This window comes from Caretta caretta, chromosome 1 (assembly GCF_965140235.1).
Source record: "Caretta caretta isolate rCarCar2 chromosome 1, rCarCar1.hap1, whole genome shotgun sequence".
NCBI lineage: Eukaryota > Metazoa > Chordata > Testudines > Cheloniidae > Caretta > Caretta caretta.
In genome coordinates, this window is record NC_134206.1 from 313,071,147 (window position 1) to 313,093,119 (window position 21,973).

General features: G+C 41.8%; 1 protein-coding gene across 2 annotated transcripts; it reads right to left on the minus strand.

Moving 5' to 3' along the window:
- Positions 1–464: 464 nt before the first annotated feature.
- On the minus strand, positions 465–20,876 carry GPR37 (G protein-coupled receptor 37). Of its 2 annotated transcripts, none has more exons than XM_048836902.2 (3): positions 20,542–20,876; positions 18,952–20,193; positions 465–2,646 (listed from the first exon to the last, which is right to left on the minus strand). In XM_048836902.2, the coding sequence occupies exons 2-3, from the start codon at positions 20,071–20,073 to the stop codon at positions 1,828–1,830; spliced, it is 1,941 nt and encodes a 646-aa protein (XP_048692859.1). In that variant the 5' UTR covers positions 20,074–20,193; positions 20,542–20,876; the 3' UTR covers positions 465–1,827. The 2 variants fall into 2 exon arrangements, with proteins under 2 accessions (XP_048692859.1, XP_048692858.1); XM_048836901.2 differs by having other exon boundaries at positions 20,419–20,876.
- Positions 20,877–21,973: the final 1,097 nt, after the last annotated feature.

A 21,973-nucleotide genomic window follows, 5' to 3' on the forward strand; every position in this document is an offset into this window, starting at 1 on the left:
TAATCAAGCACTCTAGCTTCCATATAGTGTATAGAAAGGGAATTGGGAAAGGAAATGTCTACAAAAGGATCTCTTGTCTACAGATGTGATTGACCACAGTACAAAACAGCGGGAGAACATGGGTCCTGATTCAGCAAGTATTTAAGCATGTGCCTATCTATAGTCAATGGGATTATTCACATGCTTAAAATAGCTTGATTAATCAGGGCCTAATGCAATAATGGTTGTCCAATTTTAACAGATACAAGGAATAGAGTGGACACATACACAGAATAAGTACCTTTTCTGCTGAATTTGGTGTATGTTTAAGTGAAAGTAATGAGGAATTATTTTTTCCCACACTGATATACAAAGTAAAGGTATAAAATCTAGCATACTCCACATAAAGGAAAATCTCTTTTTCTTTTCAGAAGTCACATCAATTTTGCCAAGACATTTAAAGAGTCTGTAGAAGGTGGACTATATTAGGTATACCCACACTTTATTTCAGAGGACAAAAATATGCTCATTTTGTCACTTGAGAAAACAATGGTTTAAATAATAAATTCAATTTCCTAGTTTAACAGGTCTGTAGACAGAAAGAAACAATCAGACAAACACAACATGGTTCTTAAAAAACAGGTTGTGAAGTGCAAGCCTGTAGAGGATTGTGGCCTCCATGAAAAATACATAATTAATACTCATGATTTGTTTACAGCGTATCCACTTCTAACATTCATGCTGCATATCCCAGAATACTTAGGGAATGTGGGCCTGATCAGACACCCACTGAAATCAACAGGAATATTTCCATTGACTTCAATGGGCTTTGGATCAGGCCCTGTGTGTCTGAAAATGCATTTGTGTTTTAAAAAAAGGAATTCACTCTCCACATCTTCCAGTCCCTCATGTTTATTGTCACCAACCCTATGGCAAAATAATACCCTGGCTCTGTGGTGGGACTCTCATGGATGCCACTAGGAGTTACACTTGCAGATTGAGGGCATGTCCTTAGTGTAGAAAAAAGTGAAAAGAAACTCAGCAAATGAAGCCACACATAATACAAATCAAGGTGAAAGCAAATCTTACTTCTCAAATAGACCAAAGTAACTTAGGCACTGTATAACTACAAGTTTTAAAAGGAAATTTTAAATGTAGCACATTGAACCTTCATAATGCACATTTAAAAACCACTCATGTAAAGCTAATTCCATTGTAAGCATCTTCTTTAAACATGGTAACTACTACCTCCAAGGGTAAGTACGTGAATGGTAAATTAAATATGGTCAATTTAAATTATTCTGGGTAAAGCAAAGATTTTTATCCTTATTAAGGCAAATTAATAATATTTAAATGGTAAAATACAGATTGACAATGAGATTAAAGAATAAAATCTCATTTATTATTATACTACCTTGTAAATTTCCCAGACTCCAAATATTCTCACAATATTGTACAGTAAATTGGATTAAAACTAGCTTCAAATACTTTCCACCACATCTTTTACATTAAACATCTTTCAAAAAATCACGTTTATGTAATCAATTTACAGTGATTATAAAAAAGTTAGCAAGGAATTAAATAAAGTAGGTCAACGTGGTTGCCCCGCTACCTCAAACAATAGAATACGAGCACCATCCCAAATACAATGATTTAAAACTCCATGTTGGCTCTCTCATTTTAATAACTCAACAGAAATTATTTTCCAAAGCACAAGTGTTAATATGCAAATCGGTTTACAGGGTAGTTCTTAGAAGCAACATTTTTTCCTTGCATTTTGTTCCAACAAGAAAAATATGACGTTTAAAAAAAACAACAGGGGTACTGCAAATAAAGCCACAGAGTCGATTAGCAGTGAGTCCCAACCGAAGCAAAGGTGGACATTTCACGACGGATGGTACTGAAAGGGGAGAGTTCAAGCTCTGTGGTGTACTCATTGTCATTGTCATCGCTTGTTACCGTTGAAGACTTCTGTATGCATTCATCACAGCAACAACAGCAACATTCCATAAAGGCCCGACTGAACGGTTTGCAAAGACAGAAAAGGAGGACTGGGGTCACACAGGACTTAAAGAACAAAAGAAACTGGCTAATGAGATGGAGGAGATCCATAGTCTGCCGAGAGACTCCTGTGGACATGTATGCAGTCACAATGTTGCAAATGTTTTCAGGAATGATGCAAAACCCATACAAAATGGTCAAAGCCACCACTGTGCAGTTCATCTGACTTTCCAGCTGAATTTGTCGCTTGTTCCCTCGTGTGCAAGCCTTCTCTGCTCGTCTGATTTTCCTTGCTGTTACCAGAGAACAGGTAATAGTGAAAAGAGTAGGCAAACAAAAGTAGCAGCCAAAATACCACCAGAGTCTTGCACCATCATATGTGAGAGCTAATACATAAATGGTATCAGGTAATTCAGTAGAGATCTTTACCACGCACCGTTCCCCTGGTGGGCTGCCACTAAATGGAGAGTCTTCCTTTGTCAACTGGCGTAAAACAACCTCTGGAAGTGCCAACAACAGAGCACCAACCCATATAACGGCCAGTTTGGCAGTTGTTGAAGTACAGTTTTCAATCATCTCATAATACATCTGTACATTAGTGGCAGCACGAAATCGGTCTATACAGAGGGCACATAGTGTGAACGTAGTGACTCCAAGAGAAGCTACCTGTATGGGAGAAAAGTGAACACATTTTTAATACGGACACTGTCTGAAATATATTTTTAAAATATAGGAAATGACTACAGGCTAGATCCCAAGCTGTTAACATTGTATACAGCTTGTATACAGCACCGTCACAATAAAATTCACTAGTAAAATGTCTATTTGAATATTTTCCATTTATAAATCCTCCTTCCTCATATATCAGCAATTCACATCATTCCAAGTCATATAAAATGACTGTTTAAAAATACCCGGACTACTAAAATGCAAAAGCCATAATATAATTTACTATCCTATGTTTACCTTTAAAGACATTCTGTCGTGTATTTACAGTGCCGTAATAAAAGGGCCAGATTTTCAATGGTATTTAGGTGCCCAAAGACGCAGCTAGATGTCTAGTGGGATTTTCAAAAGCAGGGGAGGGGCCTAACTCCTTTGAAATCAATGCGATTTAGGCACCTAATCTGCTTTGGCGCATCTGACAAATCTTGATGGGGGTGGGATTCACATGGCTGACTTAGGTGCCCAACTGCCCTTTTGGGTGCCACTAGCATTCACAAAACCCTGGCTCAGCTGCCATCTAAAATTGTAGGCACCTGAAGTCCGTAGGGGCCAGATCCACAAAGGGGTTCAGGCGCCTATCTGCCATTTTAGGCGCCTAATTCTAAAATTTTGATCCTCAACCTGTCCACGCAGCTACCACCAATTGTTGCAGGTGCATAGGCTTTGTGCTGCCTGTGGAGCTCTGTGTGGAAAGCTTTCTCAGGCCACCTGACAGATTGGACCCCCTACCAAACACCACTGCCAGAGAAGAAGGCAGCAGTGCCCCTTTCCCCAACCTTTAGCTCAGTGATTCGGGCACTCACGCAGGAGACTCCAGTTCACTTCCCCTCTCTGCCTGAGGTAGAGCAGGGATCTGAATCCACATCTCAGATCTCTCAGGAGGCTGCCCTACTCACTGAACCATGGAATATTTAGGTCGGGGACAGCGGGGGGTGTCTCAGTCTCTCCTGATGAAGCCATTCCACTTTGTATAAATAATTAAATATTCATTGGGCCAGAAGAAAAAAAAGGGAGAATGACTCTCAGGCCTAGTAATTAGGGTGCCCCTCTGGGATGTGGGAGACCTATGTCCCTGCTCCAACGACTACTGAATTATTTGAACGGGCAGCATGTACTTTGTTAAAGCAGGCAGAGATGGGACTGGAATCTTGGTTGCTCACATCCTGGGTGAGGACTCTAACCACTGGGCTATTAGAGATAAGAGCAGGGGAGTACTAGTGGCACCATCTCCTCCTCCGGTTTTCTTGACAAATAACTGACCTGGTTTAAGTACCTATGAGAAAGTTCATGGCTGTGACTCTCCAGCAGGTGGCAGCACCTCCCTGCACCCCAAATGTAGGCACCTAACTCTCTATGAAAGGTTTATGCATCTGATGAAGTGGGTTTTAGCCCATGAAAGCTTATGCCCAAATAAATTTGTTAGTCTCTAAGGTGCCATAAAGCCTCCTCATTCTTTTTTCTCTATGAGAAAGCTTAGGACACACCCTTCTTCTCAGTCTTTCCTGCTGGAGAGTTTACGCAGCTCCCCCCTCAGCATGCTGGCTTCTGTTAATCCCTTTTATAAGCGCCCAATGCACTTTACGGGGAGCCTGGGTGCCTAACTTGGGGTTGTAAATTCCACTTGGCGGCAGGGCAGAGGCGCTGACTTTCCACTTTCCCTGGGGGTGCTCAATCCCTGCTCCAGCCCAGGCCCTGCTCCCATTCCACCCCTTCTCCAAAGGCCCCACCTCTGCTGATCGCAGCAGGTGGGAGGCACTGGGAGGGAAGGGGAGGAGCTGATCAGTTGGGCTGCCAGTGGGTGCTGAGCACACACTATTTTTTTCCCGTGGGTGCTCCAGCCCTGGAGCCAGTGTCTATGAAGCAGGGCACATAAAATTTAGGCACTGCAACACTCAGTCTAAATCCCCCCCCTGAAAACCTCCCCCCCACAGATGTTTAGCCACATATTTTGGTATGTAAATAACTTTGAAAATCTGGCCCAAAGAGATTTAGAATGAAATCCTGACCCTGCTGAAATCAATGGCAAAATTCTCATTGATTTAAGTGGAGCCAGGATCTCACCCTTTTATCTTGAATACTACAATTAGCTCACAGGAAAATTTAGGCTGAATATCATGTCCTAGTAGCAGGGGCTATTGCACGCTAGGATACAGGCCAAGAGGAGTGGTTGATGCCCCATTGTTCAAGCAATTTAAAACTGGACTAGAAGAAGCTTTCAATAATACACTGTAAGGAAAAATGTTAAATTATCAGAGCAATGGACAGGATGCCCCATCACATCTTGTCTAGCTCCACTATCTGTCATTCCATGTGTAAGTAGTGATCTTGTACTGTCTCAGAAGCTAACTCCCTATCAATTTATATTGTTTATATTTCAGTTGCTAAAGACCAATTGGTGAGAAGATCACACACATTTTTAGCCCAATCCTGCTTCCAATAAATTCAACTTCAATTCAAATTCAAAAGCAAAACTCCTGTTTACTTCAATTGGAGAAAGATTACATCCTTCAATTTTGTTGTGCTGCACTCTAACTCATTGACTCTCCTAGTTTTATAGATTGTTGCTGTGCCCAAAATGTGCTGGTGCAAAAGAGCAGTGAAGGTATGTTAATAGGAATTGTTAACTGATTTTCCTGTTCATTTAGAAGAATGCTTACTTGTGATAATAGATTAGCCATGTCTGTTACTAACTGGTAAAATTTATGGAGCTATTGGGCAGCTGACTGTAATTTTTGCTTACCGAAGTTCAATGTGCAGTGAAGTACTTAAGATTCTATAAGGGTGCATTTCAAAATGCATTCTGATTTCCATCATAATTTTGAAATATACTTGTTTATATACATCCCATAAAAAGTTCTGCAAAGATAGATAGTGCAATTATACACAATTATATAAATGTATCATTCATGTTGGGCTTGACCATTTAATGGCCATATCTGATTGCTAAAATTCAATATCACTGCAAAATATGAGACCCTTGGGATTAAACCTGTTAGCATTGGCTTAGTTGGGCAGCTTCCTGAGAGAGGGAATGAGTAAGATTCAATCTCTTATTAATTAACCTGCACTGGGAGGAATAATTAATGACGACAAAGCAGAACTGTAAACATTTTTAATTGGTGAAGCTATTAATTTTGAGAATTAAACTGTCTGATAAGGCTCAAAGAAAAGCTTGGTAATACTGGCAAAAAAACAAAAATAACTAAAGGGAAATTAGAGTTACAGGAAAATCTTTAATAAGCATTAAAAAGTAGCAATGATTAAATGAGCTAATAAAAAGAATTTTCATACATCAGGGCTGAGATGTCACAGTGGCAAATTTACAATTTCTGATTTGTGTCTCTGAAACATTTAAATGTCTTGTGTATTCTTGACATCAACATCTTTAACCATCTTCTCTTCCAACATGAATACCAAATGGATCAGCACACAGCTCTTAGCCTCTTGCCAAGAGTCTCTCCGTATGCAGAGAAGGGAATGCTCCTGAGTCTTAAAATGGTGAGGGAACTGCAAAAATCAGTACAGGAAAAGAGACGCTGCCCTTTTTTAAGTAAACTTTTTTCCTCTCTTTTAATGTCTATTCTAATTGAGTAACAGAAGCACCTCCTTTTAGTGGTTCAGAGTCCCACTATATCATATAATGTTCTGCCATGGCTGAACCGTTAGATGCTGCAGTTAGAACTGGACTAATGAAAGAAGGCATGTCTACCATGAACAAACATAACCTACGGGGTTCCTGTCATATTAACTGATTGACGACTTAAGAGGTTTAAGACAGTGAAACAGGGCAAGAGGAAACAACTAGGAACAGGAGAAGTCATCTTTCAAAATGCAACTGTTAGTTTACTGATGAAACAGGATAAATAATGCTAGCATGTGTCTGGTTCATGCAGTGGTTTCCTATCTTGCACACATTAATGAGTTTAATGATTGCATGGAAAAAATGGTAAAAAAGCATTATACAGTGGAATACTCTAATCTAAATCCTTTTCAGCTCCTCCAGAATAGATATGAATAGGGATTCACTGTAACTGCCTTGCTTCAAGGCACTGTCACAATTCTGGGGTCTGATTGTCTCCCCTGCAGGATATGAGTAATACTCACTGAGATCAATGGGTGTTGACCACAGCCTGTGTGATGGGGGGGGAAGGGAGATTTGTCCCCAGGGCATTCAATCTACTTTAGTGTGTGCCTCCATATTAACAAACTGCATGTTAATCTTCAAAAATATGTTACAGTAGTGCTACGAATGAGTTAAACTGACAAAAGCAAGGACATGGATAGCTATGAGCTACAAGCCAGTGGCTCTCAACCTATTTACCATTGAGGGCAGCATTGAGGGCCACATCCACACAATATATATACTACCTGTATGGCCCTGAGGATGTCACATGGGCTGCAGCTGTGTGCTGATTGGGCCACAAGTGGCCCACGGGCTGAGAAACACTGCTATGAGCGAAGTTCTCTCTCAGGGTAGATAAAAATCAGTGATTTTTTAAAAAAAAAAAAAAATTAAAAATGGATTTTTATTTAAATCAGATTTTTCAGGAAAATAACCTATCTAAAGATAGTTTTAATTAAGATACATTATAGCTCAAAGATATCTCATCATGGAATAGGGATTATAAATTCTAATTCTATAGTATGAGACAATAGGCTCTACGCAAAAGAATAAATGGACACAAATCAGACGTCAAGAATTATAACATTCAAAAACCAGTCAGAGAACACTTCAACCTCCCTGGTCACTCAGTTACAGACCTAAAAGTCGCAATACTCCAACAAAGAAACCTCAAAAACAGACTCCAACGAGAAACTGCAGAACTGGAATTAATTTGCAAACTGGATACCATTAAATTAGGCTTGAATAAAGACTGGGAGTGGATGGGTCATTACACAAAGTAAAAACTATCTCCCCATGCTAATTTTTCCCCTGCTGTTACTCACACCTTCTTGTCAACTGTTGGAAATAGGCCATCCTGATTATCACTACAAAAGTTTTTTTTTCCTGCTGATAATAGCCCACCTTAATTGATTAGTCTCGTTAGAGTTGGTATGGCAACCCCAATTTTTCATGTTCTCTGTATATATCTTCCTACTGTATTTTCCACTGCATGCATCTGATGAAGTGGGCTTTAGCCCACAAAAGCTTATGTCCAAATAAATTTGTTAGTTTCTAAGGTGCCACAAATACTCCTCGTTCTTTTTGCTTATATTCATATAATGTTTAAGAAAAGATTTGTACATGCGTTCCAATAGTTCATGGATTAGGGACCCAATCTTATGGGGTTCCAGGGGCTTCTGTATAGATTATTTAGGTTAATCTTTTTATCTACCCAATGGGACTCAGTGCTCAGTCTAGAAGATACCATCAAAGATGCTTAGTTTTGCAGTTCTCAAACTGTGGATTTGTGTCTCCAGAGATAACATGCTTGTTAACAGCAAAAATGTTTTTAAATAAATAAATAATATACAGCGCTGAGAACAGACCTCAACCCTATTGTCCCTCTCTAAATTTGTGTACACAGAGTCAATCCCTTACCTCTCTCTGAAAGTGCAAAGTTTCAAAAAGTTCAATGAACAGAAGATTGTTGGGGTCAGAATAGATCAGGACAAGGAGAAGAAGCCTGGAGATAAATGTGAGAAGGGAGGGACAGGCACTAGAAACAGAACTAAAACTGTATGAGCAGCATATTCCAGAAGTATTGAGGTCTTTCTGAGTGTATCCTTCATTAATTTGAGATCTACCATACCATTCTCTCACTAGAAGGGAAAACCTATAATGGCAGCAGGCCTTAAAAAGAGATCCAGTTTGGGAATATTTTAATGACATTCTTCTAGCTGTGGGTAAGACAGGAATACGTGCAAAATGCAAACAGTGCAACAAAGAAATACAAGGCCTGGTTGCCTGAATGAAATAACCTCATGAGAAGTGTTCATTCTCAGGAGGAAGCTGTGTTGAAGATGATGAAAGGAACATGTCTACACATGCAGGACCTTCAAGTTGGTAAACTTTTTTATTTCATACTTCTTACTTAAGGACTGCCTATCTTCCTTCTGGACTAGTCTTGAATTCTCATGTTTGAGCAAAAAAAATATAGTTGTTACTCTCTGGTACTACCATTTTAGATGCAGCCGTGATAAAAAATAAATAGCTGAAATAGGCAGATCTTCCGTTTACAATTTCACCTTTAAAGTAGTACTGAGTGTCAGTGAATGCAATGTGTAATACTAAATGAGCAGTATGGTAATAATAATTAAATAACTGCATGGACTTATTTTGTTTAGGAGAATCCATCCTCAACATACAGGATTCTGAAGACTATCCACCTTCAAGATCACCATCATTTTCTATAGTTTCAGAGTTATCTGCCAATTATAGTGTTTCAGTCACATCATGTATGTCACATAGCCACAGTATATCACCTGTAGCAAAAAGAAAAAAAATATCCATCATCCAGAAACAACCATAGATACATTTGTGATAAGAACCAAAAGAGGTAATTGATGAAAAAATTGCCTGGTTTGTTTATGCAACAAACTCTCCTTTCCATATGATTGAGAACCCACACTTCATTAACATGGTTCAGTCATTAAGACCAGGGTACAGTCCACCCAACAGAGCAGATGTTGCAGGCAAATTGCTGGATAAAGTGTATGAAAGAGAAATTGAGCAGTATGCAAAAGGTCTAGAGGCTAAAATTGTTAACCTGAGTCTTGATGGGTGGAACAATGTCCACAATGATCCTGTTGTATGTGCTTGTGTGACAACAGAAGAAGGGAATGTCTTCCTTACAGAAACAATTGATACATCAGGAAATGCACACACACCAGAATACTTACAAGAAGTAGCAGAAAAAGCTGTAACAAACTGAAAAAAATTCAAATATCTAGTATGCAGCTTGGTCACAGACAATGCTGCAAATGTGTCCAAGATGAGAAGAAATTTAGAAGAGAGTTAAGAGAGGCCCAAGCTAATAACAAATGGTTGCAGAGCTCATTTGATGCACCTCCTAGCCAAAGACTTCAGTATTCCAGAAATAAAGGCTAATGTTGTTGACATTGCGAAATACTTCCGTAACAACCACTTTGCAACAGCTGCTCTGAAAAAAGTGGGCGGAACCAAGCTAACTCTCCCACAAGACGTGCAGTGGAACTCAGTAGTGGACTGTTTTGAGCACTATATCAAGAACTGGCCTAATCTGATGACAGTTTGTGAATAAAATCGTGAAAAAATAAATGGCACAGTCACAGCCAAAGTTCTCAACATTGGGCTTAGAAGAAATGTTGAACACATGCTGAGTACCCTGAAGCCTATTTCTGTAGCCTTGAAGAAAATAAAGGGAAATAGCTGTTTTATTGCTGACGCTGTTGAAATGTGGAAGGAATTGAGTGAGATCTTAAAAAGAGAAATATGCAATGACAGAGTTAAATTACAAGCATTAAAAAAATGAATGGGACAAGCACTATCTCCAGCTAATTTTCTTGCAAATATTCTTAATACTTGGTACCAGGGTCAAACCTTAACTGCTGAAGAAGACGAGTTGGCTAGGACATGGACATCCAGCAATCATCCCTCCATAATTCCACCTATAATGAACTTCAGAGCTAAGAGTGAACCATTCAAGTATATGTTTGCTGATGATGTTTTAAAAAAAGTCACACTAAGCACTTGGATTCAGAGACTGTTGAAGTGATAATCTCACTTTTAACAGTAGCTTCTTCTACCGCTGTAGAAAGAATATTTTCTTCCTTTGGACTAATTCATTCCAAATAGAGAAATTGTTTGGGACCTGAAAAAACAGGAAAGCTTGTTTTTCTTTTCGAGATTATGAACAAACAGGACAATGGAGGTGAAGACGACTGAGTTAGCTGCAGAAGCCAATATTTTAAGTGTCTCATGTTGCCTGGCTGACATTGTTGATTTAATTTTTGTTGGGGTTTTTTTGGAAAATATTTCATTTAACTACTTTAGTGAAAAACAATTTTAACAAAAACAAACCTGATTTTAAAAAACGTGAATGTTTAACTAAATTCAAAAATTCATATGCTTGTTTTGTTAAAGTATTATATATTTGCTGTTGAAGAAAAAAATCCAGAATACATAATGTTGTTGTTTTAGTTAAATAAAACAATTTAAATGTCTGTCTGGTGATTTTCTCCTCCTAATACAGCATAACAAGAAAATCCTCCAAATATAAATGATTAACATGTTGAACTGGAGATAGTTCACCTCCCAATGACCTCATAAATATCTGCTTCAATTACCTTTGGTAAATGAAATAACCAAACAATCATTCATTTTCTGATACAGCTGTAAAACTAATCTGAAAAGTTTTCAAAATAAATCACTGTTTAAAAATGTATAGTGTGTACCTTCTAAAAAAGAAACCTACATCTATCTCTGAGTTGTGAAGAAGATGTATTAAGGTTATAACAACCAACAAGAATGCACTTTTATGTAGAAATCCATGATTAAATAGAGTTTTCCTGACTTGTGATTTAAATCAATTTGATTTAAATCAAATCCACCTTGCTCTATCTTTAACCCATGGCATTATGCCTAGATAACTGCAGAACTCCAATAACTCACTGTAAACAGATCTCCAATCAAGAAATACAACACGGTGGGTATGGACAGAGGGCCAGATCCTCAAATGGTGTAAATCTGTGTTGCTCCATTGGCTTTGATGGAGCTACAGTGATTTACTTCAGCTGAGAATCTGGCCCAGTATTTCAATCTTTACTCTAAAAATCTGATTCCACTGAGTTATAGAAGTTTAAAACTTGAGCACCACAGTGGTGAATCAGGCCCACTATGCCTTTGATTTTATATGATTAACTTACACTTTTAAGTTAGCCAAACTTTCCTCACTTAATTTTCTGATTTAGCTCCATGTGGGTCTCTTACATCGCAGAACTTTTCCTTCAATTCTTACATGTTCATGAAGACACCAGCAGACGAGGCTCATGTTTCTCTTATTAGATCAGAACTGAAAATTCCACATTTCCAATTACATGAAAACAAATCTGATCTGCTAAGAGGAAAATAAACTCCCCCAACTGTCTTGTTCAGTAAAACCTTAATTACAGAAGAGGAGAAAATGAAAGATTTCCCCTCCTTCTCACCAACAAAAACATGCCCAGAAAATACTTTGCCATTAAAAATATCTCACTGAAAAATTTTCATGTCGTTCCTTTAAAAATATTTACAAGATATTGCACACACACTTAAGATGTACATTAAAACAGGATTTTATTGGGCACCAGGGCAGTCCTTCAGAGTTGGCATAGCCTTTGGATCATTAACTTCTTAGCCATCAGTCAATCTTTGAGTCATTAAACAGTGACACTAAATTCATGAAAACATTCACTGGAGGAGTAAGCCATCTTATTGCATCAGTTCTCTTCTCCTACCCTATTGTCCTAGTTTACCAGTCCCTGTTCATGCACTTCAGCAGTTAACTGAATGTTCTAAAGCTTTCATCAGTTGGTCCTACTTCTAATTCTGGCCACTCTCCCACAGCATTCAGTCCTCACCTCCAGAACTTTAGATGTGGATCCTCCAGCTGATCAAGGGAGAGACACAAATTAAATGACAGGTTTCAGAGTAACAGCCGTGTTAGTCTGTATTCTCAAAAAGAAAAGGAGTACTTGTGGCACCTTAGAGACTAACCAATTTATTTGAGCATAAGCTTTCGTGAGCTACAGCTCACTTGATGAAGTGAGCTGTAGCTCACGAAAGCTTATGCTCAAATAAATTGGTTAGTCTCTAAGGTGCCACAAGTACTCCTTTTCTTTTTACAAATTAAATGAGTGGGGAAAGGCAACAGAAATAAGACTGGCAGAGATAGGATTAAGGAAGAATTGTTGAACAAAACAAAAATGTAGCTTAGGTCATGACATCCCGACCTGGGGGGGCATAACCTTTCTTTATGGCTAGGACCCCACCAAATTCCTGGCCGTGAAAAATGTGTCTCAGACTGTGAAAACTGGTGTCCACCGTGAAATCTGGTCTGTTGTGTACTTTTACCCTACACAATACAGATTTCATAGGGGAAACGAGCATTTCTCAAACTGGGGGTCCCAACCCAAAAGAGGGTTGGGGGGGCGGCGTTTGCATGGTTATTGTAGGGAGGCTCCCAGCCAGCAGCTGCCGCTCTCTGGCCGCCCAGCTCTGAAGGCAGCGCCACCGCCAGCAGCAGCACAGAAGTAATGGTGGCAATACCACGACCCCCCTACAATAATCTTGTGACCCCCCCACTACCCCATTTTGCGTAAGGACCCCTACAGTTACAAGGCCCGGAAATTTCAGATTTAAATATCTGAAATCATGAAATTTATGATTTTTAAAATCCTATGACTGTGAAATTGCCCAAAATGCACAATGAATTTGGTAGGGCCCTATTTATGGCTAAATGGGAAAGGGATCTGGAAACATTTTCTGTTGTAACATGGGGTCATTCTACAGAAAATATTGAGAGCCAATGGATGCACTGATTCTGAACCCAGAATGAGACCCCATTAGTCCCTACCTGCTCACTCCTGTTATATCCATAAAGAAACCGTAAATGTTTTTTTCTGAGACTTGAGAGTCTATTCTCTTATTTTGACAGCTCTATATGCACACCGACTTTGTATTCTTATTTTTAATTCAACATCCTGTGGTGGCTCCTAAATCCTTGTCATTTTTGCCTACAGTAAATAAATACAATCAGCTCATTATCTGCAATACTGTATGTTCTTGTACTTCCTTATAACTTAATATTTTGCAGTATTTAGAGTATCTTTTTATTTGTGTTTTTATTTTATTTTTATTTATTTTATTTGTATCTATTTATTCAATGTTTGTGTTGAATGAAGGGAAAAAAATTATAGCAGCTACAATGAAACAACAAAAATACAGAAGTAAAATATAAATCCTTATTCTTCCTATGATAAAATGATACTTACCTTGCTCACTGTTCTATGTTTTAAGATAGGCAAAGTAGCATCACTGTATGTAGCACATTACTCTGGTCCAAAAATGAAATATTCCCATGCCTAGAGTGGACTAGAAACACAATACTCATCTGCTATTAGTAATCAGCATTTGTATGTTGGAGGAAGAGGCGTATCAAGTTCAGGATCAGAAAAGCCCTGTGGTAACCATGAACGTTGGTATCATGGACACGTTCCGCAGATGTCTATAATGTGGCTGCTTCTCTGTGGTAGTAGCACAGAGCACTTATCAAGGTGCTGCTTGGCACACTGCTCTGTATTTGCTACCCTTTCATATGTCCAGGTGCTGCTAGTATACTGTGCTTATTTCAGGTGGCTGTTCTTGAATTCTGCTGGAGGGGCAGTTAACCCTAATGTCATGACCCTGGGAGTCCTAATTAGTGCACCAACGCTTCGTCAAGAACAGTGAGGAACTTGATGCTCTTTCAGATCAACTGGTTTTTATTGTTGTTTCTTTAAAATAAACAAACAATCATTATTTTTGTTCATTTGTAATAGATTCAATTTTTAGTTCCCTTTCTTCTTTGAAATCTACCAATAAACATAGGTAAACAAAACTTACACTTTTAGGAAACAGCAGTTTTCTTAAGTGAGGCTCAAACTCTTCACCATTCTAGATGAGGAGTTCATGTCCTGATTCTTAGCACTACCACCATGACACTATTGTTAAACCTGCCCCTTCATACTTAACAGGAACACCCTGTCACACAATCACTCAGTAACTGTGAGAGAGGATAGCCCAATGACAAGACAACATTCAATGGTGCCTGTGATAGAGCTGTCTTTTTCTTTCCACAGTTATATGACAAATATTGCTGATCCAATTTTGAACCCAGTCTGACACAAATTCATTTCTATGCTGAAATACTGCATACAAAGTTAATGCGAAAAGCAAATTTTTATGGACAATTTATAAACCCGCTGAAGACAGAGGTTTGTAGAGGAAAGAAACACTGACAGAACACCAAATACAGCAGTGCGAGTGGCTGATGTCATCATGCAGCTATAAAATAAAAGCGTAGCAATTTATTAAAAACTTCTTTTAAAATTATTATTTGTTAAATTCAGAAGATGCTATACCCTGTACAAGTCCTTGCCTTGGAAAGCTCAAAATATTTAATGTATTTGTTTTATTAATGCCGAATGTATCAAACGAGGCTGTATTAACAGTCTTGGAACAGGCACAGAATGGCCAACTTTCCCATAAATGTGCCTCAAATTTGCCATGAAGGGACCAACTCTGGGGTAGAGAGAGAGCAGTCAGTTTTCTAGGCCAAATCAATCCTTACACTTGCCACTAAGAATGATAATTGTGTGGTGGCGTTAGTGAGTTGGAAGTTGCCCACCAGAAACTGGACTGATGCCACTAACACATTGCATACAGATCAATGAACAAGGCATCAAAAGACATTGACTTTTATTCACTACCAACCTGAGCTGGATTCAAATCAGCACCTGAAGGGTGATATGCTCTACACCCCTTTCCCAATCCCTGAGCAATTAAATCCCTCAATAGGTAACTTTTTTCAGTTGATACTAAAGCATGTTATATCTGTTTTCAACCTACTTTAACCAAACCAGCCATATTTCTATTCTAACCTCTAAAAGCACGACAGACACACACAACTAGAGGGAGGTTCCAATTAAAGTCTGGAAGTTGGGGGCATTTTCTAATCATGGATGACACAACCCTGCTGTTACCTTACACAAGTTACTTAACTTGTCTGCTTCCAATTTCCAAACTATAAAAATCCCACTTCACAGCAGGCTTGTGGGTTCTATTTAAGTAATGTTTGTTAATGTTTGAAGAAGAAAACTGTTAGTATCATTAATATTGCTGGTTACCATACTTCTATTAAAGCCTAACTAGGATATGAAAAACAAATCAAATCAAAAAACAAACCATGGAGTGCATAATGATGCTCCATTGCACAAAGGGGAATGGATACACCAACTTTTAGCATTCCTGAGTTTTCTTCTAATTCTTCCCTTATAGAGGCGAAGTTCACCCAAACCAGATGAGGCTGAGGGTCTCAGTGCCCAGAGGGGGAGGATCTGCCAAGGCCAATTTTACAGTGCTTCTTGAACCCCCATACCACCTGGCTCTGACCTGAGTGCTGCTCCTAAAACCCCTTTTAGAGAGTAATATCAAGGAAAGTGGATGGGAAAACAACATATATTACTCAAGCCAACATTTTCAAACCTGGGTGCCAAAAGTTAGGCTCTTAAATCTATACTTAGAAATGTAAATAAAAAGTGGCAAGATTTTCAGAGATGCCAAACACAGGGTTAAAAAGTGGCAGAGTTGATGGCACTCCTAGCTTCTGCACCCTCCCAAGCTACGATCCCCAGGGGCTCTCTCCCCTCTCATTAGACATGTGTAAGGGGCATTGGAGCCTTTATTAATCAGTTAAGTTTATTTCTCCACAAGGTGTTCAATACTCTTTTCATTATTTTCAGTTATGTAGTTGAAAAGACAGCTAGAGATGACCCAAATGTGGCAGATTTATGGTGCAGAAATGCATGCTTATGGTTTGCTGCAACAGATCTTTATTAAATGGGGAAAGTGCACTTTAAATTAGATGCTATTAAGAGGTCCAATCTTTCAGACATAACGCTGGAAGCTCAGACAGAAAAAAAAATCTTTAAAAAAATTTTTTCACAGAAGTGTAAACAATTTTAGAATTGCTTGTATCTTCTTGTTAAAAATTTTCCGCACAATTAACATCCATTAAGCAGCACTAATAGATAGCAATTAGGCATAAATTGCTAAACTAAGACTATTCATATATATAGTTCATTGCGTTAGTTAAGACTTTTAAATACAGTACAAAGCAACCTTGAGTCACCTTACAGTTACATAACTTGCTCTGGATAATCAGACATTCTCAACTGAGCAACTAGTTCTATGCACCTTTGAATGTACAGGTGGGTTCAAAAGCACCTATGTGACATAGGACCACACATCCTAAGTCAGGGGTTCTCAAACTGAGGGTTGGGACCCCTCAGAGGGTCACAAGGTTATTACATGGAAGTCATGAGCTGTCAGCCTCCACCCCAAACCGCGCTTTGCCTCCAGCATTTATAATGGTGTTAAATATATAAAAAAGTGTTTTTAATTTATGGAGGGGGGGTCACACTCAGAGCTTGCTGTGTGAAAGGGGACACCAGTACAAAAATTTGAGAACCACTGTCCTAAGTCACTGAGACACTTTTCAAAAATCGCACCTTATATCTATACAACTAAGCTAACTTCAAAAACTGCCACTCTTAAAAAGCTGTATAGTTAATTGTTTAAATGTGTATAAAACTAGTTGATGATTACAGATTTCTGGAAAATTATATTTATCTCTTACCTTCTTAAATCAGTAGCATCTACATCAAAACAGACAGTTTCTTGTAATCTTCCTCTACTTTATGAAGCATTCAGATCTTTTGCAAGCCCAAACTTTTGATAACGTTAGCAATTACATTTTCAAGAATGATGTGGCTATACTGTGTAATTGTCAGATAATACAGGACATAAAAGCCACTTCAAATCACTGACATGTAACAGGAATCAGCATTACAATGATAACAAAAGATATTTCCTATTTTGTATAAAAATGCAGCACAGGAAAATAAGGAAGTGCAAAATAACACTATAGGAAAGTCTTGGGATATTTTAAATATAATAGATATTAATTTCATTGAAACGGATGCTGCTTATGCATTTAGTGTATTAATTACTGGCAAATGGGACTTTTAAAATCAAAAAATTTAATTTTATGACCATTATATTCACTACTAACCATCCATTCTCAACAAAATAAATTTGGTTATTAATAACCAAATGTGTTTGATTTTTCTACTTCATAAATTAGGCTTTTTAATATTTTATTTTAAGTTAATGTAGTGTGGAAACTGTTGACCACTGGATTCCACTGACTTAAATTAGATGCATCGAACTGTAGCACACCACCCAGTAACACACTGTGCCTAATATAAAGAAGTGATGACAGCTATTTTAATGGCTACGTCTGATTCTAATCCCTAAAATATATCACCATTTACTTATATTTTATTCAATGCACCTATGTGATGTGGAAATTGACACTATAATTATGAATGAAAAAACAGTTTCCTGTGTGCCTAATAAACCTTTTAAGGACCAGCTGATCAACAGTTGTTTTTTGCTCACTATCCCATAGCTTTCGGTAAAGAAATAATGTTATACATATAGTGTCAAAGGCACACAGCACAGCTAGCCAGAATTATGGGCTACACACTACCAACAAGCTTCAGTTTTCTGCTTCCAGTAAATAAAGTGGAGAACCTGAACAGTAGCAGGATTCTAGCCAGCTGGCTGAAAGCTTGGTTGGCAGAGTGTCTGAACAGTTGCCAAGAGGTTAGGAATTAAATGGAACCTGAGTCATTTTTTAAGAAAAACCAAATAATTGTGGGATTTGGAAATAGAAGAATAAGTTATTAGTGCACATCTCACATTCACAGTTCTTTGACTATAAAGGCACCTCCCTCACCGCAGGATCAGCTTAACAAGAAGAAAGACTTAGACAGTTTTTATAGATACTTCCCCTGCAGGGTCACAAGAGGCAAAAGAAGTGTAGCAGAATCAGCTTGAGTGAGAGCAATATCTTTTATCAGATTGTATGACTATGTGAGAAATACCTGAGTATTAGCAGCTCTGAAAACCTGCCAATATATTCCTCAGTTTCTTGTGTAATTGTGGGTGGGGTAGATAAATTAATTTTCCATTCTTTAAAAGAAGTTTAGGGAATGGGAGGAAAGTCTTCATTGCAAGGACTTTTGGCAGTAAAATAAACTGATTCTGGCTGTAATCAACGTGCACAACCTCCACATTTAATATAATTTTTAAAAAATGACTGGAAAAGAAAATCGTCTTTTTGATGTGACATACAGAAGATCAAGTGATCTGACTGTTCCGAACAGGGCTTAGTGCCTCTACACACCCGGTGGACAATGACTCTATTCAGTAGCTGTCAACATACTCTCTTAGTAATAAACAGCAAGTCCTAGTTATGGAAAAAAATATGGACGCATAAACCATACATTTCTTCCCACTTTGCTACCAGAGGCCTCCTCTTTCTGCAGGCATGGTTGCTGTGGATGGGATGAGAATCCCTATGTCTAAAGTTTACCAGAGAGTGTAAGTTTGTAAGATCCTTTGGGAGGAAAGGCACTGTATAAATGTAAGCTATTATTATTATGAACAACTGTAATTACCTCGATGTATGGAACGATTTTGCAGGAGAAGTCTGCCAGCAGCCACTTTTTGGTGAGCTCCTGAAAGATCACCAGGGGCAGGCAGAAGAAGATGATGAGGAAGTCCCAGAAGGCCAGGTTGGCCAGCAGGGAGTTGGAGATACTCCTCATGTAGTAGTTGTGGCACACGATGCACATCACTGCCATGTTGCCCATGATCCCGATACCGAATATCACCACGGACAGGCACATGACCGCATAGGCGCCGTACGACTCCTCGGTCAGCGGGTAGAAAGGGTTCTTCAGCCGGGCCCGGCGGCTTGTCCCATTGCTGCGGGCTCCTGCGCCCCTCTCTAGCCCACCGCGGGAGGAGCCATTCAAAGGCAGCAGCTGAGGGGCATCCTCCTCCTCTCCATCACCCCTGGCTGGAGGTGCCGGGCTGCCCAAGGAGCTGTTGAAAGGCTTTGCCAGGTTGCTATTCTTAAGGCTCCTGGGTTTCCCTCCCCCTCCTCCCTTGCCCCTGCCCTGCAGCTCGCTGGCTCCTCTCCTGCTCCTGGCAAGCCTCTTGGGGCTGTGGCTTGAAGCATGGCTGCTACCTTCCTCCCCGTGCACGGCAAGCCACTGGAGAGTAGAGTATCCTCCCATCCCCATAGCTACCGATCGGTCCGTATTCTCCCTCCCCTCGCCAGGGTCCTGCCCAGGGGTCTCAGGCTGCCTCCTAGGCTCCAGGGCAGGAAATCTACTGCTACTGTTCCTCACGCCCAAGCGAAGGGCAGCGTCAGCAGCAAAGTCCCTAGCGCCGTGCATCGGTGCAGCCTCTTCCGCCGCTGCATGTGGTGCTGTTGCTTTGGATCTGCTGGCAAGCGCTTTCTGCCACGACCCTCTGGCACCGTTTCCTAAACTGAATCCGCGGACGGTCCGGCGGCTCTCCTCTTTGGGTGAGGGCAGCACTTGCTGGAGCAGCCCAGGGGCTGCCTGGCGCCGGGTTGCATGCGGAGCACCTTCTCTCTCGCGATCCGCTCTCCCCTCCAGAGCAGCTGGGGCCAAGGGCGCCCGGGGGCCGGCCACTTGGGCGAAGGGGGTCAAAGCTCCGAGCAGCTGCAGGACCAAGGCGAATGCGAAGGGCGCGCGGTGGGGCTGCATGGCGGTGAGGTGGTCGCACTCGGTGGCTCCCCCTTTATAAGCAGCTGCTGCCCACGCTGGTGGTGTTAGGAGTTAGACCCATGTCCCTGCTGCTGACAAACACTCGCACACCGGCTCCAGCTGCACGGGGGAAAGCGGGGGTGGGGAGAAGGAGGATGAGTATTAATAAAGGACACTGCTAAGCCTTTGCACGTTTCAGGTTCGATTCATTTCCGCAGAAAATGTACCGAAAGGAGAGAGAGAGATCAGACAACAAACGAAGGGAAAATAAACTGCACGCCGAGGCGGGATCTTGTCCCTCCCCGCGCCCCCCCCCCCCCCCCGCCTCAGCCTGGCGGGACAAACCTTGAGAAGTTGCATCAACGTCTCCGAATTATCGTAGCAAGTGCAAACGCTAGAGGAACCCGCCGCCCCCCATCCAGCGCGCCGCCCTTTCTGGGGTAACACTTGCAGCGGGTCTTGAGCTGCCTAATCACATCCTCTTGATGTTGGCTTTATCCCGGCGGTTTGCCTCTACTGCACGGAAAGGTCTCTGCGAACATACAAGCTCCCTCCCCCCTGCCAGATCATTGCAAACACTCCTTCCTCTTCTCCAGCGCCTCGGAGTAAACAGGTTGCTGCATCCAGCCCAAGGGTGCTTAAGAGCTTTGCAAAACTCTTGCTGGAATTAGCGACCGCATCTGATCGGCGGGTAACACCGCAAGGTGAAATCAGATCATGAAATTAGCAGCGGCCAAGCGGCTCCTCCCGCCCGTTGCAAGTTCAGAGGGGAGCAGCAGCAGCCCCGGGAGTCCCCCCGCTAGTAACGTGTTGACCGGCTGCTTCTCCTTCGCCAGCGCGACGGGCGTGAAGAAGGGGCGGCGAGAGCCGCCGGGCCGGTGGAAAGAAGCGAGCCAGCGCTGCGCTGCATGGCCAGAGGGGGGAGGAAGAGGAGGAGAGCTGCCTGCGCGCGGTGGCTCAGTACTGCTGCCTGGAGCCGGGTGGCGTGGCGTGGCGTGGCTTGGCTTGGCTCGGCTCGGCTCGGCTCCGCTCCCCGCCCCCGCCCCCGCCCCGGGGCGAGCTGTTCGGAGACGGCCTCCCCTGGCGGCTCCCGCCCCACGGAACCCTCCTGCCGCCCGCGCGCCCCTTTGTAGCGGCTTCCCCCTGCGGGGAGGGACGGGGGCCCGCAGTGCGCAAGCGCCACTCCAGGGGCCCGGCACGGCGGCTCTTCGCGCGACCTGCTGCCCCAGATAGCGAGTGGCGGCGGGAGCCGGGGGGCGGCTGAGCTGCTCGCTTCCGCGCCTGACCCACTTTCCCAGGGCAAGCCGCTGCTCCCACCCAGCCTAGGTAGACCTGCCTTGCTTGGTTAGATCCGGAAAGGAGCTGCCCGGACATGGCAAGCGCAGCAACCCCGGGGCTCACTCCCTTGCGGCTGCCCCCCACGCCCCGCTTCCCCCCCCATCCCCCCCCGTGTTCCGGGTCTCCTGTAATTCTCCAGTCACACCCTCCCGCCACCTCCACTCTCCGTCCCAGCTACTCTTGCTGCTGCTGCCTTCTCCCACCTGCAGCACTCCTGGGCCTTCCTGTCCCATCCTGACCCACTTCCCTCCCCGCGGCCAGCTCCTCGCACCTTGGTCCCAAGCCTGCACCCTGGCCAATGGGCGGGGACGCTTGCAGGTGGCCCTGGGGCTAGAACGCAGGCTCTCCTGCTCCGAAGGCTGAGGCCTGGATCCCATCCCCGGCAGGAGAATGGGTGGCCGTGGTCGGGCTGAACCCTTTGCGTTTTCATGCACAGTAGAGTGTGACCTGCTGGGTGGGGGAAAGGCCTCCTGAAGGAACCATTGATTTTTTTTCTCTTTAAATGAAGAGTTACTATTCCCTGCAGTTGCAGCCTCTGGCTACTTGGTAGTCATATCGGGGC

What these genes read in the sequence shown, in the direction of transcription:
- GPR37 (XM_048836902.2), bottom strand. Translation starts at nt 20,073, where the DNA reads ATGCAGCCCCACCGCGCGCCCTTCGCATTCGCCTTGGTCCTGCAGCTG. An exon ending in AAATCGTTCCATACATCGAG is followed by an intron (nt 2,647 to 18,951) that starts GTAATTACAGTT and finishes TCTCCCATACAG; the next exon opens with GTAGCTTCTCTTGGAGTCAC.